General features: G+C 35.2%; 1 protein-coding gene across 9 annotated transcripts in view; it reads right to left on the minus strand.

The window, feature by feature from the left end:
• MARCHF1 (membrane associated ring-CH-type finger 1) overlaps positions 1-22074 on the minus strand; it is an 857900-nt gene that overhangs the window by 46850 nt on the left and 788976 nt on the right. For all 9 annotated transcript variants that reach the window (XM_054553351.2, XM_054553349.2, XM_054553352.2 and 6 more), the window contains 1 exon segment: positions 10923-11103. In XM_054553351.2, coding sequence (XP_054409326.1) covers positions 10923-11103 — 181 coding nt within the window.

The following is a 22074-nucleotide window of genomic DNA, read 5'->3' on the forward strand; positions in this document are numbered from 1 at the left end:
GTTGACTGTGGGTTTGTAGGGCTCTTTAGATGTAGATGGCACTTATTATTTTGAGATATGTCCCTTTTAAGACTAGTTTGTTGAGGGTTTTTATCATGAAGGAATGCTGGACTTCATTGAAAGCTTTTTCTGCATCTATTGAGATGATCATATGGTTTTTGTTTTTAACTTTGTCTATGTGGTGAATCAAATTTACTGATTTGTGTGTGTTGAACCAACCTTGCATCCCAGGAATGAAGTCTACTTGATCATAGTGAATTAGGTTTTTGATATGTTGTTGCATTTAGTTTGCTAATTTTTTTGAGGATTTTTTGCATCTATGTTCATCAGGGATGCTGGGCTGTAGTTTTCTTTTTTGTTGTGTCTTGGCCAGGGTTGTTATCAGAGTGATGCTGGCTTCATAGAATGAGTTGGAGAGGAGTCCCTCCTCGATTTTTGGGGATATTTTCAGTAGAGTTGGGACCAGCTCTTCTTTGTATAGCTGGTATAATTTGGCTGTAAATCCATCTGGTTTGGGGCTTTTAAAACTTATTTTTATTTTTTTATTACTGATTCAATTTCAGAACTTGATATTGATCTGTTCAGGGTTTCCATTTCTTTCTGATTCAATCTTTGGAGATTGCATGTTTCCAGAAATTTGTCTTTTACCTCTAGATTTTCTAGTTTGTGTGCACAGAGGTGTTCATAATAGTCTTCGGACATCTTTTATATTTCTGGGAGATCGGTTGTAGTGTCACCTTTGTTGTTTCTGATTGTGCTTATTTGGATCTCTCTTTTCCCTTGTTAATCTAGTTAGTGGCCTATTGATCTTGTTTATCTTTTCAAAGAACAAACTTTTGGTTGCATTGATTTTTTGTATGCTTTTTTTGGTTCTTAATTTCATTTAGTTCTGCTCTAATTTTAGTTATTTTTTTTCTTCTTCTAGCTTTCAGGTTTGTTCTTGTTTTTCTAGTTTCTGTAGGTCTGATGTTAGATTGTTAATTTGAGATCTTCCTAATTTTTTGATGTAGGTGTTTAACACTATAAACTTTCCTTTTAACACTGCCTTTGCTGCATCCCAGAGATTAAGATATGTTGTGTCTCTGTTTTCATTTATTTCAAAGAACTTTTGATTTCTGCCTTAATGTAATTGTTTACTCAAAAGTCATTTGGGATTAAGTTGTTTAATTTCCATGTAATTGTTTGGTTTTGAGAAATCTTCTTGATACAGATTTCTATTTTTATTTCACCACGGTTCAGGAGTACAGTTGGTATGATTTAGATTTTTTTTGAGTTTATTGAGACTTCTGCTTTATGGCTCAGCATGTAGTTGATCTTAGAGTATGTTCTGTGTGCATATGAGAAGAAATGTGTATTCTGTGGTTGATGGATAGAGTGCTCTGTAGATGTCTATTTGGTTCAATTGGTCAAGTGTCAAATGTAAGTCCAGAATTTGTTAATTTTCTGCCTCAATTATCTGTCTAATGTTGTCAGTGGGGTGTTGCCCACTGACATAGCCACACACTATTATTGTGTGACTAAGCCTTTTCTTAGATCTACAAGTACTTTTTTTATGAATCTGGGTGCTTCGATGTTGGGAACGTATATATTTAGGATGGTTAAATCTTGTTGAATTGAACTCTTTATTATTAAGTAATATCCTTCTTTGTCCATTTTTACTGTTTTTTTTTTTTTAACTATTGGTATAAAGTCTGTTTTATCTGATGAAAAAATAGTGACCCATCATCTTTTCTGTTTTCCATTTGCATGGTAGATAATTTTCCAGCCATTTATTTTGAGCCTATGTATGTCGTTACATGTGAGATGGGTCTGTTGAAGAAAGCAGACAAATGAGTGTGTTTTCTTTTTTCCTTTTTTTAAAATACAACTTGCCTTTTAAGTGGGGTCATTTAGACCATTTACATTCAAGGTTAATGTTGATTTGTGAGGTTTTGATCCTATCATGAGATGGTTAGCTGGTTGCTTTGTAGTTTCTATTGTGTGGTTGCTTTGTAGGGTCTGTTTTATAGGGCTGCTTTGCAGGACTATGTACTTAGGTGTGGCTTTGTGGTATTAGGTATTGTTCTTTTGTTTCCATGTTTAGAACTCCCTTAAGGATCACTTATAAGACTGGTCTAGTGGTAACAAATTCCCTTAGTGCTTGCTTGTTTGGAAAATATTTTATTTGTCCTTTGCTTGTGAAGTTTACAAACTTCTTGATTGAAATTTCTTTTCTTTAAGAATGCTGAAAATGGGCCTCTGATATCCCCTGGCCTGTAGGATTCCTTCTGAGAAGTCCACTGTTAGCCTAATGGAGTTATCTTTTGTATGTAATCTGACCTTTTTCTCTAGCTGCCTTTAAGATTTTTAATTTCATGTTGACTTTGGACAGTCTGGTCACTACATGCCTTGGTGATATTCATTTTGTATAGTATCTTGCAGGTGTTCTCTGAATTTCTTGTATCTGGATGTCTACCTCTCTAGCAAGATTAGGGGAATTTTCTTGAATTATTTCCTAAATTATGTTTTCTAGGTTGTTTACATCCCTCCTTCTCTCTCAGGAATGCCACTAATTTGTAGGTTTGGTTGCCTTACATAATTTTATATTTCATGAACACTTTGTTCACTTTTACACATTTTTTTTTCTTTATTTTCGTCTAACTGGGTGAGTTCAAAAGACCAGTATTCAAGCTCTGAAATTCTTTCTTCTGCTTGGTTATTCATATAGCTTTCAATTGCATTTTGAACTTCCTTAAATTAAGAAAAACATCCCCACGGCTGAGAAATATATTTAACTTAATAAAAATTTAAATATGAAATTAATTTAAAACTCAATCATAAGATGATGCTTTGGGGAAATCTTTAGTTGTAAGTGTGTGTGTGTGTGTGTATGCTTCTGACTTCTGCACACTCTAACTTGATGTTTTTTATACTTTCCATATAGATCACTGGAATATTGACTCCATCATTTTAAACATAGTTTATGTTTCAAAAACCAGAATAAAAGAAGCTCCATTTTGTGTATGCTTAGTTCTTGTGTATTCTTAGTTCTTGTTAAAATAAAAAATGGATTTTCTCAGGAGTGGATCTGTATCCTTTCGCAGTTAAGTATTTCCTTTTATATCTGTAATAGTAACACAAGGTGACATTCTTACTAAGCAAGTGAGGTTATGTTTTCCCAGCAATAGTTTTCAAAGAAAGAAACAGAATTAACGGAATTAAAGTAGTGTATCAATCCACCAATAAGGAAGTACTAAAAAAAAGTTCTATTTAATCTATCCAGCCAACAATTATTATTCAGCAGTTGTTTATTTAAAGCTACTTTGTGACAGCCTGTATCAAATCCTGCTCCGTATTCCCAATTCTCTCCCCAGTAGTGTCCTGGATATTTAACTGCTAAATAACGCTTTTTGATTAGCCTTGGTTTTGTGAAGCATGGAGAACAAAAGAGAGAAACATTAATTTTTCTATGTGTTTATAAAGTTTTCGGCTTTATTTTTGTTTTGCATACCTTTAGATATGAATTCTCTTACAAAGACCAAGCACACGATGGTGTCCAGCTCTCTCTTTGAATTGCCTGTACCATTTCCTCTGCAGTTACAGAAAATTCTTTCATCTTGTTCCATCCTTCTGCAGTAGACTATATGCTCCCCAAGGGTAGGGTTTTATTCTATCTGGTTCACTACTGAACATGACTGGTGTATGGAAGATACTACAGTAAGTTGAGAGAATTAATAAACTGGGCATGATTGGAAGTCTCTCAGAACAATCATTCAGAACATAGTTTGCTGGTGATATGAACTGAACTCTGACTAGAGGGAGAACTATGTTTATGGATGGATGCTTCCCAAAAGAATAAGTTCTTTTCCTGCCCAGAGAAGAATATTTCTATCTGAACAAGCTACTCTATAATACCAATCTCAGGTGAATTTCTTTGAAATTTCAAAAGACTAATTGACCTACTAGTATTTTATTTAAAGGCAAAAGATAAAATCCATGTGATAAATCCCAAGTTCTATTAGAATAAATCAGGAGACACTTATATTTTTCATCTCATAATTATTTGATACATGTTGGCACTGTAATCTATTCACACTGGAATATTATTTTAGTTGAAATATCAATTGTACTTCTAAGAGCAAGAATTGCACTTCTAAGAGTTTAGGAAATAAAACAAATAAAAACAAAACAAAGACAAAAAAATTAGTAAAAAAGATTAATGCTGCAATCAAGTTGAAATATTTTTCTTTTAATAATTTTTTGTTATTTTGTAGTCTACTTATTTTGTCTTTTCCCATAGCAAACAGCTAAGTAGCATACTAGACTCCTCCTTTTTTTAAAATTATTATTATTATACTTTAAGTTTTAGGGTACATGTGCACAATGTGCAGGTTAGTTACATATGTATACATGTGCCATGCTGGCGTGCTGCACCCATTAACTTGTCATTTAGCATTAGGTATATCTCCTAATGCTATCCCTCCCCCCTCCCCCCACCCCACAACAGTCCCCAGAGTGTGATGTTCCCCTTCCTGTGTCCATGTGTTCTCATTGTTCAATTCCCACCTATGAGTGAGAACATGCAGTGTTTGGTTTTTTGTCCTTGCGATAGTTTACTGAGAATGATGATTTCCAATTTCATCCATGTCCCTACAAAGGACATGAACTCATCATTTTTTATGGTCATATTTGCCACATTTTCTTAATCCAGTCTATCACTGTTGGACATTTGGGTTGGTTCCAAGTCTTTGCTATTGTGAATAGTGCCGCAATAAACATACGTGTGCCATGTGTCTTTATAGCAGCATGATTTATAGTCCTTTGGGTATATACCCAGTAATGGGATGGCTGGGTCAAATGGTATTTCTAGTTCTAGATCCCTGAGGAATCACCACACTGACTTCCACAATGGTTTAACTAGTTTACAGTCCCACCAACAGTGTAAAAGTGTTCCTATTTCTCCACATCCTCTCTAGCACCTGTTGTTTCCTGACTTTTTAATGATTGCCATTCTAACTGGTGTGAGATGGTATCTCATTGTGGTTTAATGAATGAAGCAGTGAGAAAGTAAAGGGCATTTGACTGTAGACAGTGCCACCACTGGACAATGAGAAATTTGTTGTGAAAAACTCATCTGGCTCATTTGAAGAATTTAAGTTTGAAAACAAAATCGTTTTCCTAGAGTGTTCTCAGTCACTTAGACTTCCCTTAGGCTTCACATAATAATAGAACGGAAATGAATATGCATTGTGAATTGTGAGTATGAATTTTTTTTGCAAGCATTGTAGGAAAGCTTTGTTTGAGCTATACTATGGGAGAAATTTTCATTGCTTTCAGTCTTATAAATTTGTGAATAAATGGAATAGCAAATCTACTCCACAGAATTGGGTTCCTATGATAGGGAAATAGCCTGACGACATCAAAACTTCATTGCCGAGGGCTTTCTTGTCATGTAATCCCAAGTACTTTAAGTAAAATTGAGAATTAATTAAAAAGAATGCCAAAGAGAACTCAAAGAACCATAGAATGATTTCAGAATGTCCATGTGCACTAAAACTCTTGCCAATGATCAAAAGAACAGAAGTTCATCCAGAATTGTCTTTTGTAGATCCCTATTTGTTATTTATTTATTTATTTATTTGAGACAGAGTCTTGCTCTGTCGCCCAGCAGTGCAATGGCGTGATCTTGGCTCACTGCAACCTCCACCTCCCAGGTTCAACCGATTTTCCTGCCTCAGCCTCCGAAGTAGCTGGGATTACAGGCACTCACCACCACACCCAGGTAATTTTTTGTATTTTTAGTAGAGATGGGGTTTCACCATGGTGGCCAGGCTGGTCTCGATCTCCTGATCTCGTGATCTGCCCGCCTCGGCCTCCCAAAGTGCTGGGATTACAGGTGTGAGCCACCGTACCTGGCCCTGTAGACACATTTTTATAAGCCCTAACTCTTTTGGTGTTGATGTTGTTTAAAACAGAAAAGGAGTAGCTACATTAAATGTTGAATAAGGACTATTGGAGAAACAGAAATGACAGCTGATGCTCTGAGAACAGAGAACAAAGAGAAACAACAAACCCAGATAGAAAGGCTTTTAAAACATAGTAGGATGTAGAAAGCAGAATGAAGATAAACAGCCTTATATGTATTTCAAGATATAGAAGTTGTTAATGTTTTCAGCCTGAAAAATAATTGGTGTGCATATAATGATATACTTGAGGTATTAGGAAAATATATTGGGTAAAATATTGTTTAAGAAAGAAGAGTTCAGAAAAATTTTTGTTTTAGAATGATTTGTTTTAAAAGATTTCCATCAGGAATGATTTAAGTAAGAATTAAAGTTTTGATGTTTAAAGAGAGAATGTCTCAGCTATTTGGCGGTAGAGTGGCACAGTGCAATGAGCACATGCTTTAGAATCAGGGAGCTTTGAGTTGTGTGATATTGAGTGAGTTTGATGTGATATTTTATTTTTCTCCTCTGCAAAAGGGTCTTGATATGTCTACATAAAATGGGATTGTAATGAAAATTGAATTAGTTAAATGATATATGCTAAATATTTGGCCCATAGAAGGAATTCAGTATGTGGTGGTCATGTCAGTGAAATAGCAAATTCCCCTTAATGGTAAGAAAATTATGCATTTTGAATTTATTTTTGTCATTAGGCAACATCATTCAAAGGGTGCAGGAAGATTCCAGCTAGGAATCTGGCCTTATCCCTTTTCCTGTTCAATTTTAAGGCTATTAATGATAAGACATCTGGATCATCAAACAATCAACAACAAATTTGGGGCAGTTAACCTGCTATGGTAACTTGCACCAGCACTTGGCTCTTTTGAAAGATGAATGCTACATCAAATTAAGGCAAGGAAGGAATTAACAGTGTTTGTTAAAGACAGTTCTTCATTTTTAAAAATAGGCATGTCAACTACAGCACTGTAAATAATTGTAGTGGAAAAGTAGAAATACCAAGATGACTACTCTTTTTTAATTTGACACAGTTAATTCACACAGAACTTATATTTTATGAACTTTCCAATTTTCACTATTTTTGATCTACAAAAATGGTTAGTGCATATGGCTCAAGATAAGCATTACTAAAGCAAAGATAATTTATTCATTATCTTATTTTATTTGTACAAATGAGGCAAGGGACAAAAAGATGCATGGAGTTACATATCCTGTATTGTACATTTGTCAAATAGTTTCTGTATGGAAAATTACAGAGAAAATATATTAGGGGAGATAGATAGTTGTCAGTAGTATTTGCTATCCTCATAAACTTGGTTTCATATTTAACAGTTGGTTTCGCCCAGTCAGGAGTAACTCAAATCTGAACTCCATGCAATTCTTCAGCTTCAGAATAGGAAACTAGTTTATGCTTCCTAGTTGATCTTGAGTGCATTTCCAATTGCACTGAGTAGTCACTATGCTTTCTTCATGTGTGACATTTTGACTTTTCTGTGCCCTCAGAATTATTTCTGACCCTGGATAACTTAGCAGATTAATGAGACTTTTATTGAGTGTTACAAAGGTAGCTGGGCTACTGACTTAAAGATGATGAAAATTGCTTTTCCTTGGATAAGCACTTGATTTTATTTTCACTTTAAAGATTGTCTTCTGGAAACATTAAGATACCTTGATGAATTTACTAACTAGATTTTGGTGGAGTAAGAGTTGCAGTTAATGAGATAACATTTTGCTGATATCTTTAGAAACTAACCATTAAGCCCCAAGGTTTGTCTATGAAGATTTGCACCTTTCTATGCAGAATTGTACCTTTCTACTTTAAGAAGTCATTTCATCTAAACAGAATCTCCTGCCTGCATTGGCTAACAGCAGAAATTCAACATCGTTAATTAAATTAATTGTTTCATGTGGGTTGTTCTTTAGAATGTTATAAACTGTAATAGAATTACCAAGTTGAAGGCAATTAATTGGATGTACTTCAAATATATTCTAACCAAATGTTATACCTAGTATTCTCTATAACTGTTTAGAAACTCCAAAAAAAAAAAAAAAACTGTTGATGAATCTTAGTGCCATCAAAATAGCCCAACTAGAACAGTTTTAAAGTGCCTCATATCTGTATAGTTTGTGTCACCTCAGAATGTGATGACTCAGGTTGATGACTGAGAAGGTCATCATTATGATTACTGCCTCTTAAGTATTATTCCAGTGCCTCATATTTTTAAAGGAGAAAGTGAGACATTGGAATACTTTCCTTAGGTTTTTAAAGCCTATGCATCATGGAGGGAGGAATTGAATGCATGTTCCTCATGCCTAGGACTCATGTGTTAGAAAAGAAGTTGAAGATTCAGATCCCTACACAAGTGCCACAGAGGTACACAGATGAGTGGAGATGGCACAAGGTCTCATGATCAGAAAGAGAGGGAAGGCTGAGATCTGTGACGAATTTGAAAGCAAGTCCCTTTTTAAAGTGGCTAGACACCACTTGGCTCCATTGGTTGTTGTCATATGGGAATGTGGTTCCAGTAAAGCCAGATACTGTGATTTTTCAAACAAATTCACATGTATGGAGTTGCACATTAAATAATTACATGTTTAAATGTTGGTAACTAAAATTATAATTTTAAGCCCAATGGCTCAAATAAAACACATCTGTGGGTGCTGGGGAAGCAACCTCTGGATTAGATTCTAACACCTCTATACATATATAAGTGCTATTAAAAATAAAGAATGTTGAAATGCTGTCCTTCATCAATGCTTAATATATTGATATATTAATAATCAATAAAAGAATTTATTCAAATTAATCAAAGAAGATATTTTTTAGAAGAAACTAGGATATTAATCAACAGATAGTATAGGTACATAGGTGCCCACTAGGTTGCTGTGACACATTCATTATCATGAATTTTTTTTTTTTTTTTTGGAGACAAAGTGTGGCTCCGTCACTCAGGCTTGACTGCAGTGGTGCAATCAAAGCTCACCGGAACCTTGAAATCCTAGGCTCAAGGGATCCTCCTTCCTCAGCCTCTCGAGTAGCTGGAACTACAGGTGTGTGCTACCATGCCAGGTTAATTTTTTTTTTTTTTAACTTTTTTGTAGAGACAAGATTTCACTTTGTTGCCCAGGTTGGTCTCAAACTCCTGGGCTCAAGGGATACTCCTGCCTCAGCCTCCCAAAGTGCTGAGATTCCAGGAGTAAGCCACCATGCCTGGTCCATTATCAAGAATATTTAAAAAGATAGACATATTTGCTGCCTTTCTCTGGTTTATAAGTGTGTTTGTTGGGGAAAAAAATAAGATTTCCTAAGAGAGTTGTAAATTATTGAGAATGGAATATTAACAAAGGATGAAAGTTGTATTGACAGGGTATACTAGATACTACAAAAGCTGGAGATGGAATAAAAAGACTTCTCAATTAAACAAAAATGAGTAGTGGTGATAGATACGGTAAAGAAGAGAAAATTAGAATATGTTATTATCCTAGATTGTGGCCCTCAAATTAAAATACTGTATTTGACAAAGTTGAAATGAAATGAAAATTTTATGTAAATTTAGCATGAGAAAAAAATGAAGAAATATATAGATTCAATGAAATAATTTGTAGTTCCCTGAGGACTAAGAAAAAACATTTAGAAAATCGTGGAGTACAATATGCCATTTAACTACTGCAGACAGTGCTCAGCATCTGTCCAGCGGATGAAGCAAAGGACAAGGAATCAGGGTCCATTTCTGTTTCTGGCATTGACACCTCTGGGCCCCAGGAAAACAGGGTTACCCTGCAGCACTCAGGTTACCTCATTGTTAAAAAAAGACCACGCATATCCTGAAGGAGTTTTATGCATTATTTTTGATAGCTATAAACCATTTGCAGATTTTAAAAATTGAGGCTACCACAAAAGCAAGGAATGTGATTCTCTCTCTACACAATTTACAGAATTAATGAAGAATTACAATGGTTAGCCAGCAATCAGATATGTGCTAGAATATTCTTATTTGCATTTCAACTCTGCTCATTCTGGAACTCTTTGTGTTTCTTTCCAGGCAATGTCCTATAACTTTTGCTTTGCATTCAATTTAAATAAAAAAAGCAACTCTGGGACGATTCATTATTTAAACTGTGGTCTTCATACTCTCCCTTGGAAACTGAGGCAGCCATATATGTAAGGCTACAGTTAGGCAAAAAGATAAATAAGTTACATGCTAAAATCCAGAAGTCCAGCTATCAAACATGAATCATATAAGTTCATTGTCCTTGTTTGTATTGTTTACAAGCTGTTCTTCGGTGGCTTTGAGTGAGACACTAACTTTGTATTTGACTCACAGTCTTACCTTTCTTCTTCAGAAAAATATAACATAAATGAGGAATTTGAAGACAAACATTATAGATACAAAATATACTTACCTCTCTCTTACAGCCTGATGCACAATATGGAAAATAGTACTTTTTATTTCTACCTACTCTAATTACACATGAGCCATTAAACCAATTCCCAAATAAAAGCAAACATAGATAGTACACACTTTATAGAAGAAATAATTCTCTTCTATTACCTAATAAATAACTTGTAAGAAATTTGATGAGTTGATGTTTTTTAAGGCAATGTATCATGTAACCTTCTTGGGAACTGGCTTCCGTAAGCACAATGCTATCATAGTTCTCATCAATTCAATTACATTGAATTACAAATGCATTTTGCATGCATATACATATATATATCTATTACGTGCACACACTGACTTTTAAAAAAGCATTGAAAGTAATATATCAACCAGAAGCTCTAGAATATAAAACATAGAAGAAAGGAAGGATTATCTGCAAACACTTGGATGAATTTTGTGCACTGAGCTCAACACAAGACACATACCCTTAATGGATATTAGCATATTAGGAGAATCTTATTGGCAAAGGAAATCGATTTCTAAAACAAGTCTACTTTGCAAATGGGCCCTCCCAAACCAATTCCTATGGATACTGTACCTTCCGGAGGGGTTTGAGCTTGGTCTCCATTATGAAGTCATACTTGCAGAGCTCACAGCAGCGTGTATCTGAGCTCTTTATCCACTGGTGGAGGCAGGACTGGTGGACAAAGCGCAGTGTCCCAGTGCAGCGACAGGGTGTGATGAGGGGGCTGTCTTCATCCCCTTCGCAGTGACAGATTCTGCAGAAAGACACAGCAGCCAGTATGAGATCTCCCAGAGAACATTTCTCGCCTGTTATTTCTGCCCTTGCTTATACTAGCGCTCTTATAAACAGCAACCTAAGATTTAGAACACATGGACATTTTACTCCAACTTTGATGCTAGAACCAAATCTATGATCAATACAGACTGAGCATTCCTAACCTGAAAATCCTCAATCTGAAATGCTCCAAAATCTAAAACTTTTTGAGCACCAACATAATGCTGTGAGTAGAAAATTCCATTTAGTCAAAACATAGGTGCACAACCCAAGGTTTATTCACTACCTCGAAGGGAAAAGTAAAATGACCTTCAGGCTATGTGTACAAAGCATATATGAAACATAAATGAATTCTGTGTTTAGACTTGGGTTGAATCTCCAGGACGTCTCATTATATATGTGCAAATATTGCCAAATCAAAAAAAAAAAAATCCCCAATCCAACACACTTCTAGTCCTACCCAAAATATCTCATTATGTATGTGCAAATATTCCAAAATCCTCCCAAAATTGAAATTGGAAACACTTCTAGCATCAACCATTTTGGAAAGAGAATACTCAATCTATATTAATTGACTTTTACTTTTATGGCCATTGCTGGACTCAAATCATGTAATAAGTTGTGCATTACACACCAGCACATCAACAATGCACTGTCATTTCGTTCATACCTGGAAGTCAATTTTAATAGCACCACTATCATGCTATGTCCCCAATTTAATCTATTTAATAGGATACTATCTATGGGCTTTCATATATAAAAGTTATGAGTTTTAAGTATTCTAAGGAATATTATCATTTGGTAAACTTTATTGTGTTACTTTGATAATATCAGACCATGGCATATAATTTATGAAATATGGTATCTTACCAATGTGGACAAATTCTCAAAAATTTTAAAGTATAATGAAGGAATAAAGTTAATACAAGAAGTCTTAGCTTGAAAATATTACAGATATGTTCTTAGGAAGATGCACACCTATTTGGTTACAACAAATGGTCTAAACTGTCAATAATCATCATTGTCTAAAAAAATCACAAAAATCACTGGTCACATAAAATTTGAGTACAGAAAATCCTGTTGTTTAAAAATGCTAATAAATACATCTACCAATGAATTGAGTTGAATTAGTTTCTGAACTACTATGAATTCTAGTTTCACAGATTTGCGGTCTGAAATCATTTTATCTCATATTCAGATTTTAAAAAGTAATTTATTTTTCTCTTTGGATGAGACAAGTCTCCCATAACTTTAGCTGGTAAATTCAAATCTCAGCCCTTTAATAATCTGAATGATGTAACCAGCAGTTAGACATTGCTAATAAATTTCATTAGAACTGTTGCTTTAAATCTGTTAAACATATACACTCATATGTTTACTGCAGCACTATTCACCATGGCAAAGACACAGAATCAATCCAGATGCCCAGCAGTGGTGGATTGCATAAAGAAAATGTGGCACATTTACACCATGGAATACTATGCAGCCATAAAAAGAATGAAATCATGTCTCTTGCAGCAACATGGATACAGCTGGAGGCCCTTATCCTAAGTGAATTAACACAGAAGCAGAAAAACAAATACTGCATATTCTCACTTATAAGTAGGAGCTAAATATTGTGTAGAGAGGGACACAAAGATGGAAACAATAAACACCGGAGATTGTTAAAGCGGGGGAGGGTGGTGGGAAGTAAAGTTTGAAAAACTACCTATGAAGTCCTTTGTTCACTACTTAGGTGACGGGAACTTTAGAAGCCCAAACCTCAGCAGCATGCAATACACCCATGTAACAAACCTTCACAGGAAGCCCCTGAATCTAAAACAAAATTTTACAAAATGCAACATAAATGTGCAATGTAACATTTAAACTTTTTAAAAAAATCGACATAATTACTTTTTTTGAGCTGAGTCACAATGGCAGGCTGGAGGAATGTATGAATCACTGCTACTGTTCTTTCCTTTAAAGTGTATAAAGTATATATAGATACAGATATGTCAGCTCTCTCCCCAGGGGAAATGAAATGGCTGCTCACTCAGATAGTGTAGAAAGATACAGGAACTGAAACCCAACATTCCCAGAGACCTCAAAGTAAAACAGTATGACAGACTACACCAGGATTTTGAATGAATTTCTTAAGTAAAAATAAAGTGAGCAAAAAGGAACACTGCCATCTAAAGTCCCGGGGTGGAAGTGCTGGGATGAGAACACAGGGAAGGTCAATACTAATGTTCCCTTCCCCCTGAACTGACTTAGGAAGCAGCCACATTGGGTGTAGCACCACATATGAAAGGCCAATAAGTTAAGGGAAAATTAAAAATTATCTGAGTGCCTATTTTTAATATAAAAACCTGAAATAGCTTCTCTCCAAACCTAGGCCTCAGAAACTGGACTTGTTACACTTTGTATCATGCTTGTTGCCAGTTTAGTGTCATAGCATAGATGCTCAGTAGATGTAAATTGAATAGAATTGAATTCAGTCAACAAAATATGACTTATTACAAAAGCAGCCAGTAAAAGTAAATAGAGGCTTCTCTAACACCTAATTAAGTTGTGATATTTATTTTTGGAGCCACTAAAATCTAATGAATTATAGACAATAAGAGTTTGATATTTCTTAACTCCTTGGACATCCACCTCCTGCCTCCACAAAAAGAAAATCTCTTCAACCGGGGGTCAGTAAACTATGACCCAATTCTGTCCACTGAATATTTTTAATCAATAAAGTCTTATGGGAACACCGTCTCACCCACTGGTTTATGTATTGTTTAGAGCTGTGTTTGCAGAGTAACAGCAGAGTTGAGTAGTTGCTGCAGAGACCATCTGGCTGCAGAAACTAAAACATTTACTATCTGGTAAATGATTCAATTCAATATTTACAATCTGACCCTTTCAGAAAATGTTCATAGATCTCTCTCTGCCTTAAAGTACACACGTGATTCTGAGTTAAAGACAATGTATGAATATTATTGACAATAATAAAAACAAATTTTACAAAATAAATCACTCTAACCTCTGCAATTAACAATAAAACTGAAGTAAAGGTACACAGAGAAACACACAATAAAAATGAAAACCCCACCTGGCCTGGCATTAATTCCTGTTGCTTCCATGAACAAAATTTCTTATTTGAAAAAAAAAAAAAAAACTTCAGGTAATGCTGTCAGATAAATTCATCACTAAAAAAAGATTGTGTCAAATGCTCTATGGGTACCAAAAGGATTTTGCAGCTCTGATTTTTTCATTGACATTGAAAAAGTAATTTATTCATAAACTGCTTTAAACAAAGACCTTACTGATTACTGAGTTCAAAGTGACCTGACCAGTTTACTATCGTCCAGCTTCTTATGTCTCAAAAGGATATAAACATAAAAAGGACTTTTTAAAAATGTCTGCTAAAACTACTACCTGAAGCACCACTAACAATATCATTTTCTCATAAAATTAAGGTTATTTCCCATAGGGAAAATCAAAAACTTGGTTCATTTTTCATTCCCATTTCACATGATTTATTTTTACATATTTTTAGCATTTTGAAATTTTTCCAAATTATCTGGCTTAAGTTGGACCTCAAGAGTCTTTTCAAACCATGTTGAGATTGATCTAAATGAATTTAAAAGCTAAATATCAACTTCAAATATCTACTAGAAATAAAAAATAATGTGATAGTGCCATCAAAGAAAGAATTAAATAATTCCTAAATTGATATACGTCACACAAATCACAATCGCTGAATTATAAATGGAAACATAGTAATGAAAACATAAACACGCTTTTCCAGCAGAATAATTGTGTAGAGAAGCTGATTTCAATAATGTAATAAAATTGCGTTGCAAAATATTCATAATTTTGGTACATTTTTACCTGATGGGAAGTTGGGGCTTGAGAATTGAATGATTCTATAAAATTATTGGTGATCCACATTGGTATCTGTCCCCTAGTGACAGCTACATACAAGCTGAATTCACAGATTTTACTGGCATTTTAGTATTTTACCAGTCTGCTTGCAATCCAGTCAGCATATGTTGAGACTTTCACCATTTATGACTGAATAAACTCTTACTTTTACATAATTTCTAGCTATCTGTAAATAGCAGACCACATAATGCTATGCAGCAAATTAAATTTCAGATTTTGTTGTGTGTGTGTGTGTGTGTATGCTTCATATCTTTTGCCTTAATGTTTGAGTTTTAAGAAAAGTAGGGTTTTTTTTTTTGGTCTTACATATCTTAAAATGGTCTTTAGTACTCCCTGTCCCCATCCTTTGCCAAGGTTTCCTGGCACTGGTAGAATCATGTTTTTTTCTTCATCAGTTTTTTTTTTTAAACTCATCACTAAAAAAAAAAAATCTTTGTGAGGGCCATAGTGTTATGCAACGCTGGAATTATTAAACTCTTTCACTCAATAGTTATTTCATTCACACACATTTTCTTGGTTCTTGCTATATGAAAAGAAAATCAGACACCTCAGTGTCTTTCATATCTTCTTCCTTTTCATCCCCACAGCAATTTCTCTAGTGGCTTTGAATTGTCAACAGATACACAAAGTGTCTTTAAGACTGTGTTCCTTCCATCAGGAAATCATTCTTAAGATATGCAGTTATTTAGATCCTCTTAATACACTGCCACTCTTCAAGAACTCTATCACCAATCATATAAACCCAAATTGCTTCACCTTCTTTTCATATGAGCTTGTACAATTTGAGTTTACCTTACCTATTCAGGCATATTTTCCACGAATCTCTGACATACAACCACAGTAGCATGGTACAGAGTTTAACAGCTAATAAGCTGTGGGTTTTGCCACAAATAAGTTATTGCTGTGCCAAGATCTTGATTCCTGTCAGCTTAGAGGGCAGTTTTGAGGACTTGGGTGTGTTGTCCATTCACCCTGGTTGACTCACAAATGTTATCATGTTCTGCCTATTGTAAAAAATGTTGGGAAACACTGGTGTGGCTATTGAAAATACAATCAGCATTATATTTGTAGTTCCGCCAATCTATACGTGTTAAATTACTTAATCTCTGTGTTTCAAGTTCGTCATCAGTAAAATGGGAGAATAGTGGTGATAGACTATTAGGAAGAATTAAAGTAAGTGATCAATTAAGTGACAATAATTATTAATAATCAATTATTTCATATGATTATTAATAATTATTGTCACTTAATTGATCACTTACTTTAATCCTTATTAACAGTCTACGACCACTATTCTCCCATTTTACTGCATAACAGTCTACTAAAAGTAGTATTTATTAAAATTAATGGTCAGATGATTATTTCCTGAGTGTATTGCATTCTCTATATTAAAATGTGTCTTTGAGAATTTCCTCAAGTATGTTCTTCATACCCTTGATACCTTCCCTCTTTTAATAACGCCTCATCTAAATTAAGACTCATCTAAATTTCAGACTCACATCCCTAATTAAACAGCCCGTAGTTTTTCCTTCCCTACAATGCTCTCTCCTATTTTTTGAGCTGTCATTGCTCTTAAAGCCTATACCACAGAGATACAGTCTCTGCTGTTTGTTAACTGTTTCATTGACACAAGTTCTGGAATTATGAGCTGAATAAATTCAGGTTTAATAATTTTGTGGGGGCAGGATCTTTTTGTGGATTTGTATTGATATTCAGAGTAATTTAAGTTATGAGAATGTTAAGAAGTCAGGCTAAAGATGGCAAAGCACTAGACCATAATGGACTGGCTTTCATTAAGCTTTTATTTAAACATTTACAGAGCATAGACCAAAAAAAGCCAGCTTAGTCAGATCATATGGCAATTCTCAGAAGTTGTTACCAATGACCAGTGTTTTGTTTACATTTCGGGAAAATTCACTTATAGTGAAAGTGAGAAATTGTGATCCTTTTATATACCATGAACTCTTTAATTTGCATTTGAGGAACTGAATTGAGGTGTAACAATTTTATACCCTATCTGAGCAGCAGAGGAAGTCAAGCAAACTGATCTGCAGTGGAAAGGAGAAGTAACATACTTCATAAATAGAGAACAAGATGGACAGTAGTTAATATCATTCAGGCTAACAGCTGTTTCCAGCTACTCTTATTGACATGGAGACAGCAAGCAATTTTGGACTTAAAACAAAAAGGCATTATAAGCCAGATTTCTAAGGTTTCCTTAACAGAAACGAAGATAAATATCCTAAGCCATCATTCATCCTGAGATTTAAAATACCTTGAAAACTCAAGTTAAAAATACAATTATGACATAAGAATAAAAATATTTTACCAACAGATAATACCATTTTTGTAATCATAAGTTTTGTCATTCTGAATATGTACTCTTTTTTTTACATCTGCAGGTGAGTGACAGTTCTTCATACATATGTGATTTTTTAAAAGTGTTTTGTTTTCTCAAAGGAATATTTTCAACTCAAAAAAGCTGCTACATAGCATGACTTCCTGAGTTTAATTTCATGGCCTAATTTGTCACCACTGACTTGGTCAAAACCTCAGACCATCTGCACAGAGCTGTAGGGAATGATCAGCAACAAAGACAATGACATGGCAATGTCCCTGGCTTTCCTAACTCTATTCCTGGAGCTGATCCAAGAGTCGCAAGTAATCAGCCACAGTTTCCCGGCCCCCCTCCCCCCCCCGACATCACACTGATGGAAAACAGTAGAGAAGAAGATAATGATCACCTTGCTTGGTCAATAATGAAAGCAGAGGAGGCCAAGTCTTATTTGAATTCATAGACATTGAATTCTGCAATGGATTGGGAAGACTCTATTGGAATTGCTTCTCTTGGGTGTCTCATCCCCTCTGGAGATGGTTTGATGCCATTGATACTAGGACTTCAAATTCTGCTTGGGACTGAGGATTCCCACTGAGATTCTATTCTCATCTAGCCTAGTGGTTCAGTCTCACAGTGGGCCGGAGCCTCTTTGAAGACTTTCTGAGAGGTCTCCATGGGCTCTTGAAACACATTAAGATTCCCCCATTCCCTCTATTGACGTGTGTAGCCCTAGGAGTCCCAGTCAGTGTATCTAGCAATCTTAAGATCAGCTCAGACTGTCCAAATCCTCCAAATCAGGAGAAATCAAAAGCTGGATTGCATCTTTTAGGATAATCCCTTCCCTGTTAACCATGGCTTTACTGCCCTCTCTATACTCATTGGTTAGCTCAGAGGGCCATGTATTTCTGCATAAAGGAAATGAGTTTCCCCAGTGCCATTTATCTTTCCAGATCCTACCTTACAATTTTGATGACTTGTAGATAAGTAAATAGACAATATATATTGAACGAATATCCGAAGGTTATGATTTTCTCTACATTTGCATATGTCATAAATATTCATTTTATATCAGCTTTGTGATCTTTTTGGGTATATTTGTAAGACTGACAAAATTAAACTAGAGATATTTCTAAGCAAATGTGCTTAAAGTTATTAGGCTAAATTTTTGTTAGCTGCATACATTGAAGTAAAAAGGCAAAACAAAGGGACAGATAATAAAAACTCATTTGGCTTTCATATGTAGATATAATCAAAGAAATATATATGGTCAGATACAGGAGAAGGCTTTTGTATATACATAATAACAGCTATCAGAAAAATTATGCAGTTATAACCTTTTAGTCTTTTTCTTTTCTGCATGTGGCAGAAATTCTTAATTCAAATTGATTTTCTGATCATTTTTTTGTGATGGCTAAGTGTTTGAATTTTTCTAAGCTCATCCTCAACCATGACTTCCTTCCAATTTTGTCTACTCATTAATCTCATCTGGCTGAGCATTACATCAAAGAAAGTCTCAAGTTGCCATGGATAATTGACAAAGCAGGCACTTTATTTACAGATAACCAAAAATGCATTGAATTAGAAATATGCCTTTGCATATGAATTCTTCTACAAAGGCAAGTAAGTGCAAAATACTGATGTTTTACAGCAGTTCCAACCACAGTGAGTGAAGAATGATCAACTTTTATTCATTTATTCACTCATTCATTCATTCAGTCAACAAGTAATTTGTTGCATATGTATATATGCAAGGTTTTATAAGGTCCTATGATAAATATAAAGATGAATTAGTCTCAGTCTTTTTTCTTTAAGAAGTTTATGCTGACAGTTTATGCATCAGACAACTGCAAAATTAGACAGGATACATTTAAAATGGGATGTGTGCCATGTCAAGTGCTGTTGTATGCAAAGGAGAGAAAGATCATCTCAGATTGGGGGCTGGGGGAGGGTGGTGAAAGTTTAATGGAAGATGTGGCATGGGAATTGGAATTGAAGCTGGGGTAGAATTATGGCAGATGGAGAAGGATGTTGGTAGAATACACTAGGCATAGAAGAGGTTTTCAGTCAATGCTTAGAAGTAGGATTGACCGGGTAATTTGGTAACATTATGTGGCCAAGTATGAAAAGAGCATGAAAGTTCTTACTCCAACTAAATACAATATTTAGTATATATTTAGTATATTTATTTAGTATATACAATAATATCACATTATTATTATATGATATAATTAATAATACAATTAATTATTTTAGTAGTGAGATATCATGCTGAAAAATAAAGATTACACAGAGCCTTGTATTTCCCTCAGCCAATGCCAACATACACACACACACACACAAACACACACACAAACTAACTTTAATTGTATTTAGTTGAGTAGGAGCCCACTACATAATTTAAATAAAAAATTAAGATTACATTAAAAAATGGGCAAAGGAGCTGAAAAGACATTTCTCTAAAGAAGACATACAAATGGTCAACGGCTATATAGAAACGTGTTCAAAATCACTAATCATCAGGGAAATGCAAATCAGAGTCACAGTGAAATGTCACCTCACACCCATCAGAATGGCTATTATCAAAACAAACACACACACCCCCCCAAACCCAAACAAGATAAATGCTCCTGAGGATGTGAAGAAGTTGGAGCCCTTGTACACTGTTAGGAATAAAAATGGTGCAGCTGCTATGGAAAACAGTGTGGAGGTTTTTCAAAGAATTAAAAACAGAAATACCATATGAGCGAGCAATCCCATTTCTAAGTATCCAGAAGAATTGAAATCAGGACCTCAGATAGGTACCTGAACTCCCATGTTCATTGCAGCATTATTGACAAGAGTGAAGCTACAGAAACAACCTAAATGTCCATCAACTTATCAATAGAGAAAGAAAATATGGTATAAGCTGGGCGAGTGGCTCATGCCTGTAAACTCAGCGCTTTGGGAGGCCAAGGCGGGAGGATTGCTTGAGCTCAGTTTGAGACCAGACTGGGTAACACAGTGAGACCCTGTCTTCACTAAAAATTAAAAAAAAATAAAATTAGCAGAGTGTGGTGGCATGTGCCTGTAGTCCCAACTACTTGGGAGGCTGAGGCAGGGAGATTGCCTAAGCCTGAGAGATTGTAGTTGCAATGAGCTATGATCATGCCACTGCACTCCATCCTGGGCAGCATAGTAAGACCCTGTCTCCAAAAAATGTGGTATATATACACAATGAAATATATTCAGCCTTAAATAAAGAAGGAAATACTGCCATTTGCTACAGGATTGGCTGTTCATTGATGAAATTTGAGGAAATTATGCTAAATGAAATAAACCAATCACAGAAGGATAAATATCACATAATACCACTTATATGAAATGTACGAAATAGTCAAACACAAAGAAACAGGGAGTAGAATAGTGGCTGCCAAAGGCTGGGGAGAGGGGAGAATGGGAAGTTGTTATTCAGTGGGAGTAATTTTTGATTACGTGAGATGATGATTTAGTTCTAGAGATCTGCTGTACCACACTGTGCCTATAGTTAACAGTAAATACTGTACTCCACACTTCAATTTATTAAAAAGGTAAATCTCCTGCTAAGTGTTTTTTAACCACAATAAAGATAAATAAACTATTTGCCCATAAAAAAACAAAGTAAGATTATTAGAAGGATTAATTTGGCATGTTAGATTAGAAAGAAAAGGGAGAACAGGGAGAGACTATTGCAATAGTCAAAGTCAATAACAATGAGAACAAAAGCTAGTGTCATAGTGTGGGAATGAAATGGAAAAAGAGAACAGATATTTTATAAACTTAGAGTTGGTAGAATTTAGGCATCAATTTGGGAAAAGGAAAGGGAATGAGCTATGGAGGAAGAGAGCAAAGGATGACCAAGCTGACTTTAGGCTTTCAATTAAGCTCCTGGGGGATAGATGCTCAAGAGTCATCTATCGGCTGGGCGCCGATGGCTCACACCTGCAGTCTCAGCACTTTGGGAGGCCGATGCAGGTAGATCACAAGGTCAAGAGATTAAGACCAGCCTGGCCAACATTGTGAAACCCTGTCTCTACTAAAAATACAAAAATTAGCCAGGCATGGTGGCATGTGCCTGTAATCCCAGCTGTTCAGGAGGCTGAGGCAGGAGAATCGCTTGAACCTGGGAGGCGGAGGTTACAGTGAGCCGAGATTGTACCACTGCTCTCCAGCCTGGGCGACAGTGCGAGACCGTCTCAAAAAAAAAAAAAAAGAATCATCGAATCATCTATTTACAGGACCTCTGAGCATTTGTTTGTCCCCACAATTACCACTTGAAAACAATAATGCTTATAATTTGATTTGTGACTTAGTTACTCAGTATGGAGACAGTAGTCTTGAAAAGGATAAGGAAGTAGTCCAAACTTTCTCAGAGCTGCTACTCTGTTGGGTTTGAGATAGTTCAATGAACAATCATATTTAAAAGGTATTTTTCAAAATAGCAGTAAAATTACAAATATATAATTTGTTAGGTTGCTGCAAAAAGAATTGCAGTTTTGCCATTACTTTTGCACCAGTCTAATAAAATGCGGTTCCTTCCTCTTTCTAATTTACATTTTCCCAGTGTGCAGGGAATCCAGAATGATTCTTACATCATTTAATTACCCCAATTATTATTATTATTATTATTTGAGACGGAGTCTTGCTCTGTCGCCTAGGCTGGAGTGCAGTGGTGCAATCTCA

This window comes from Pongo abelii, chromosome 3 (assembly GCF_028885655.2).
Source record: "Pongo abelii isolate AG06213 chromosome 3, NHGRI_mPonAbe1-v2.0_pri, whole genome shotgun sequence".
NCBI classification, from domain to species: Eukaryota; Metazoa; Chordata; class Mammalia; order Primates; family Hominidae; genus Pongo; species Pongo abelii.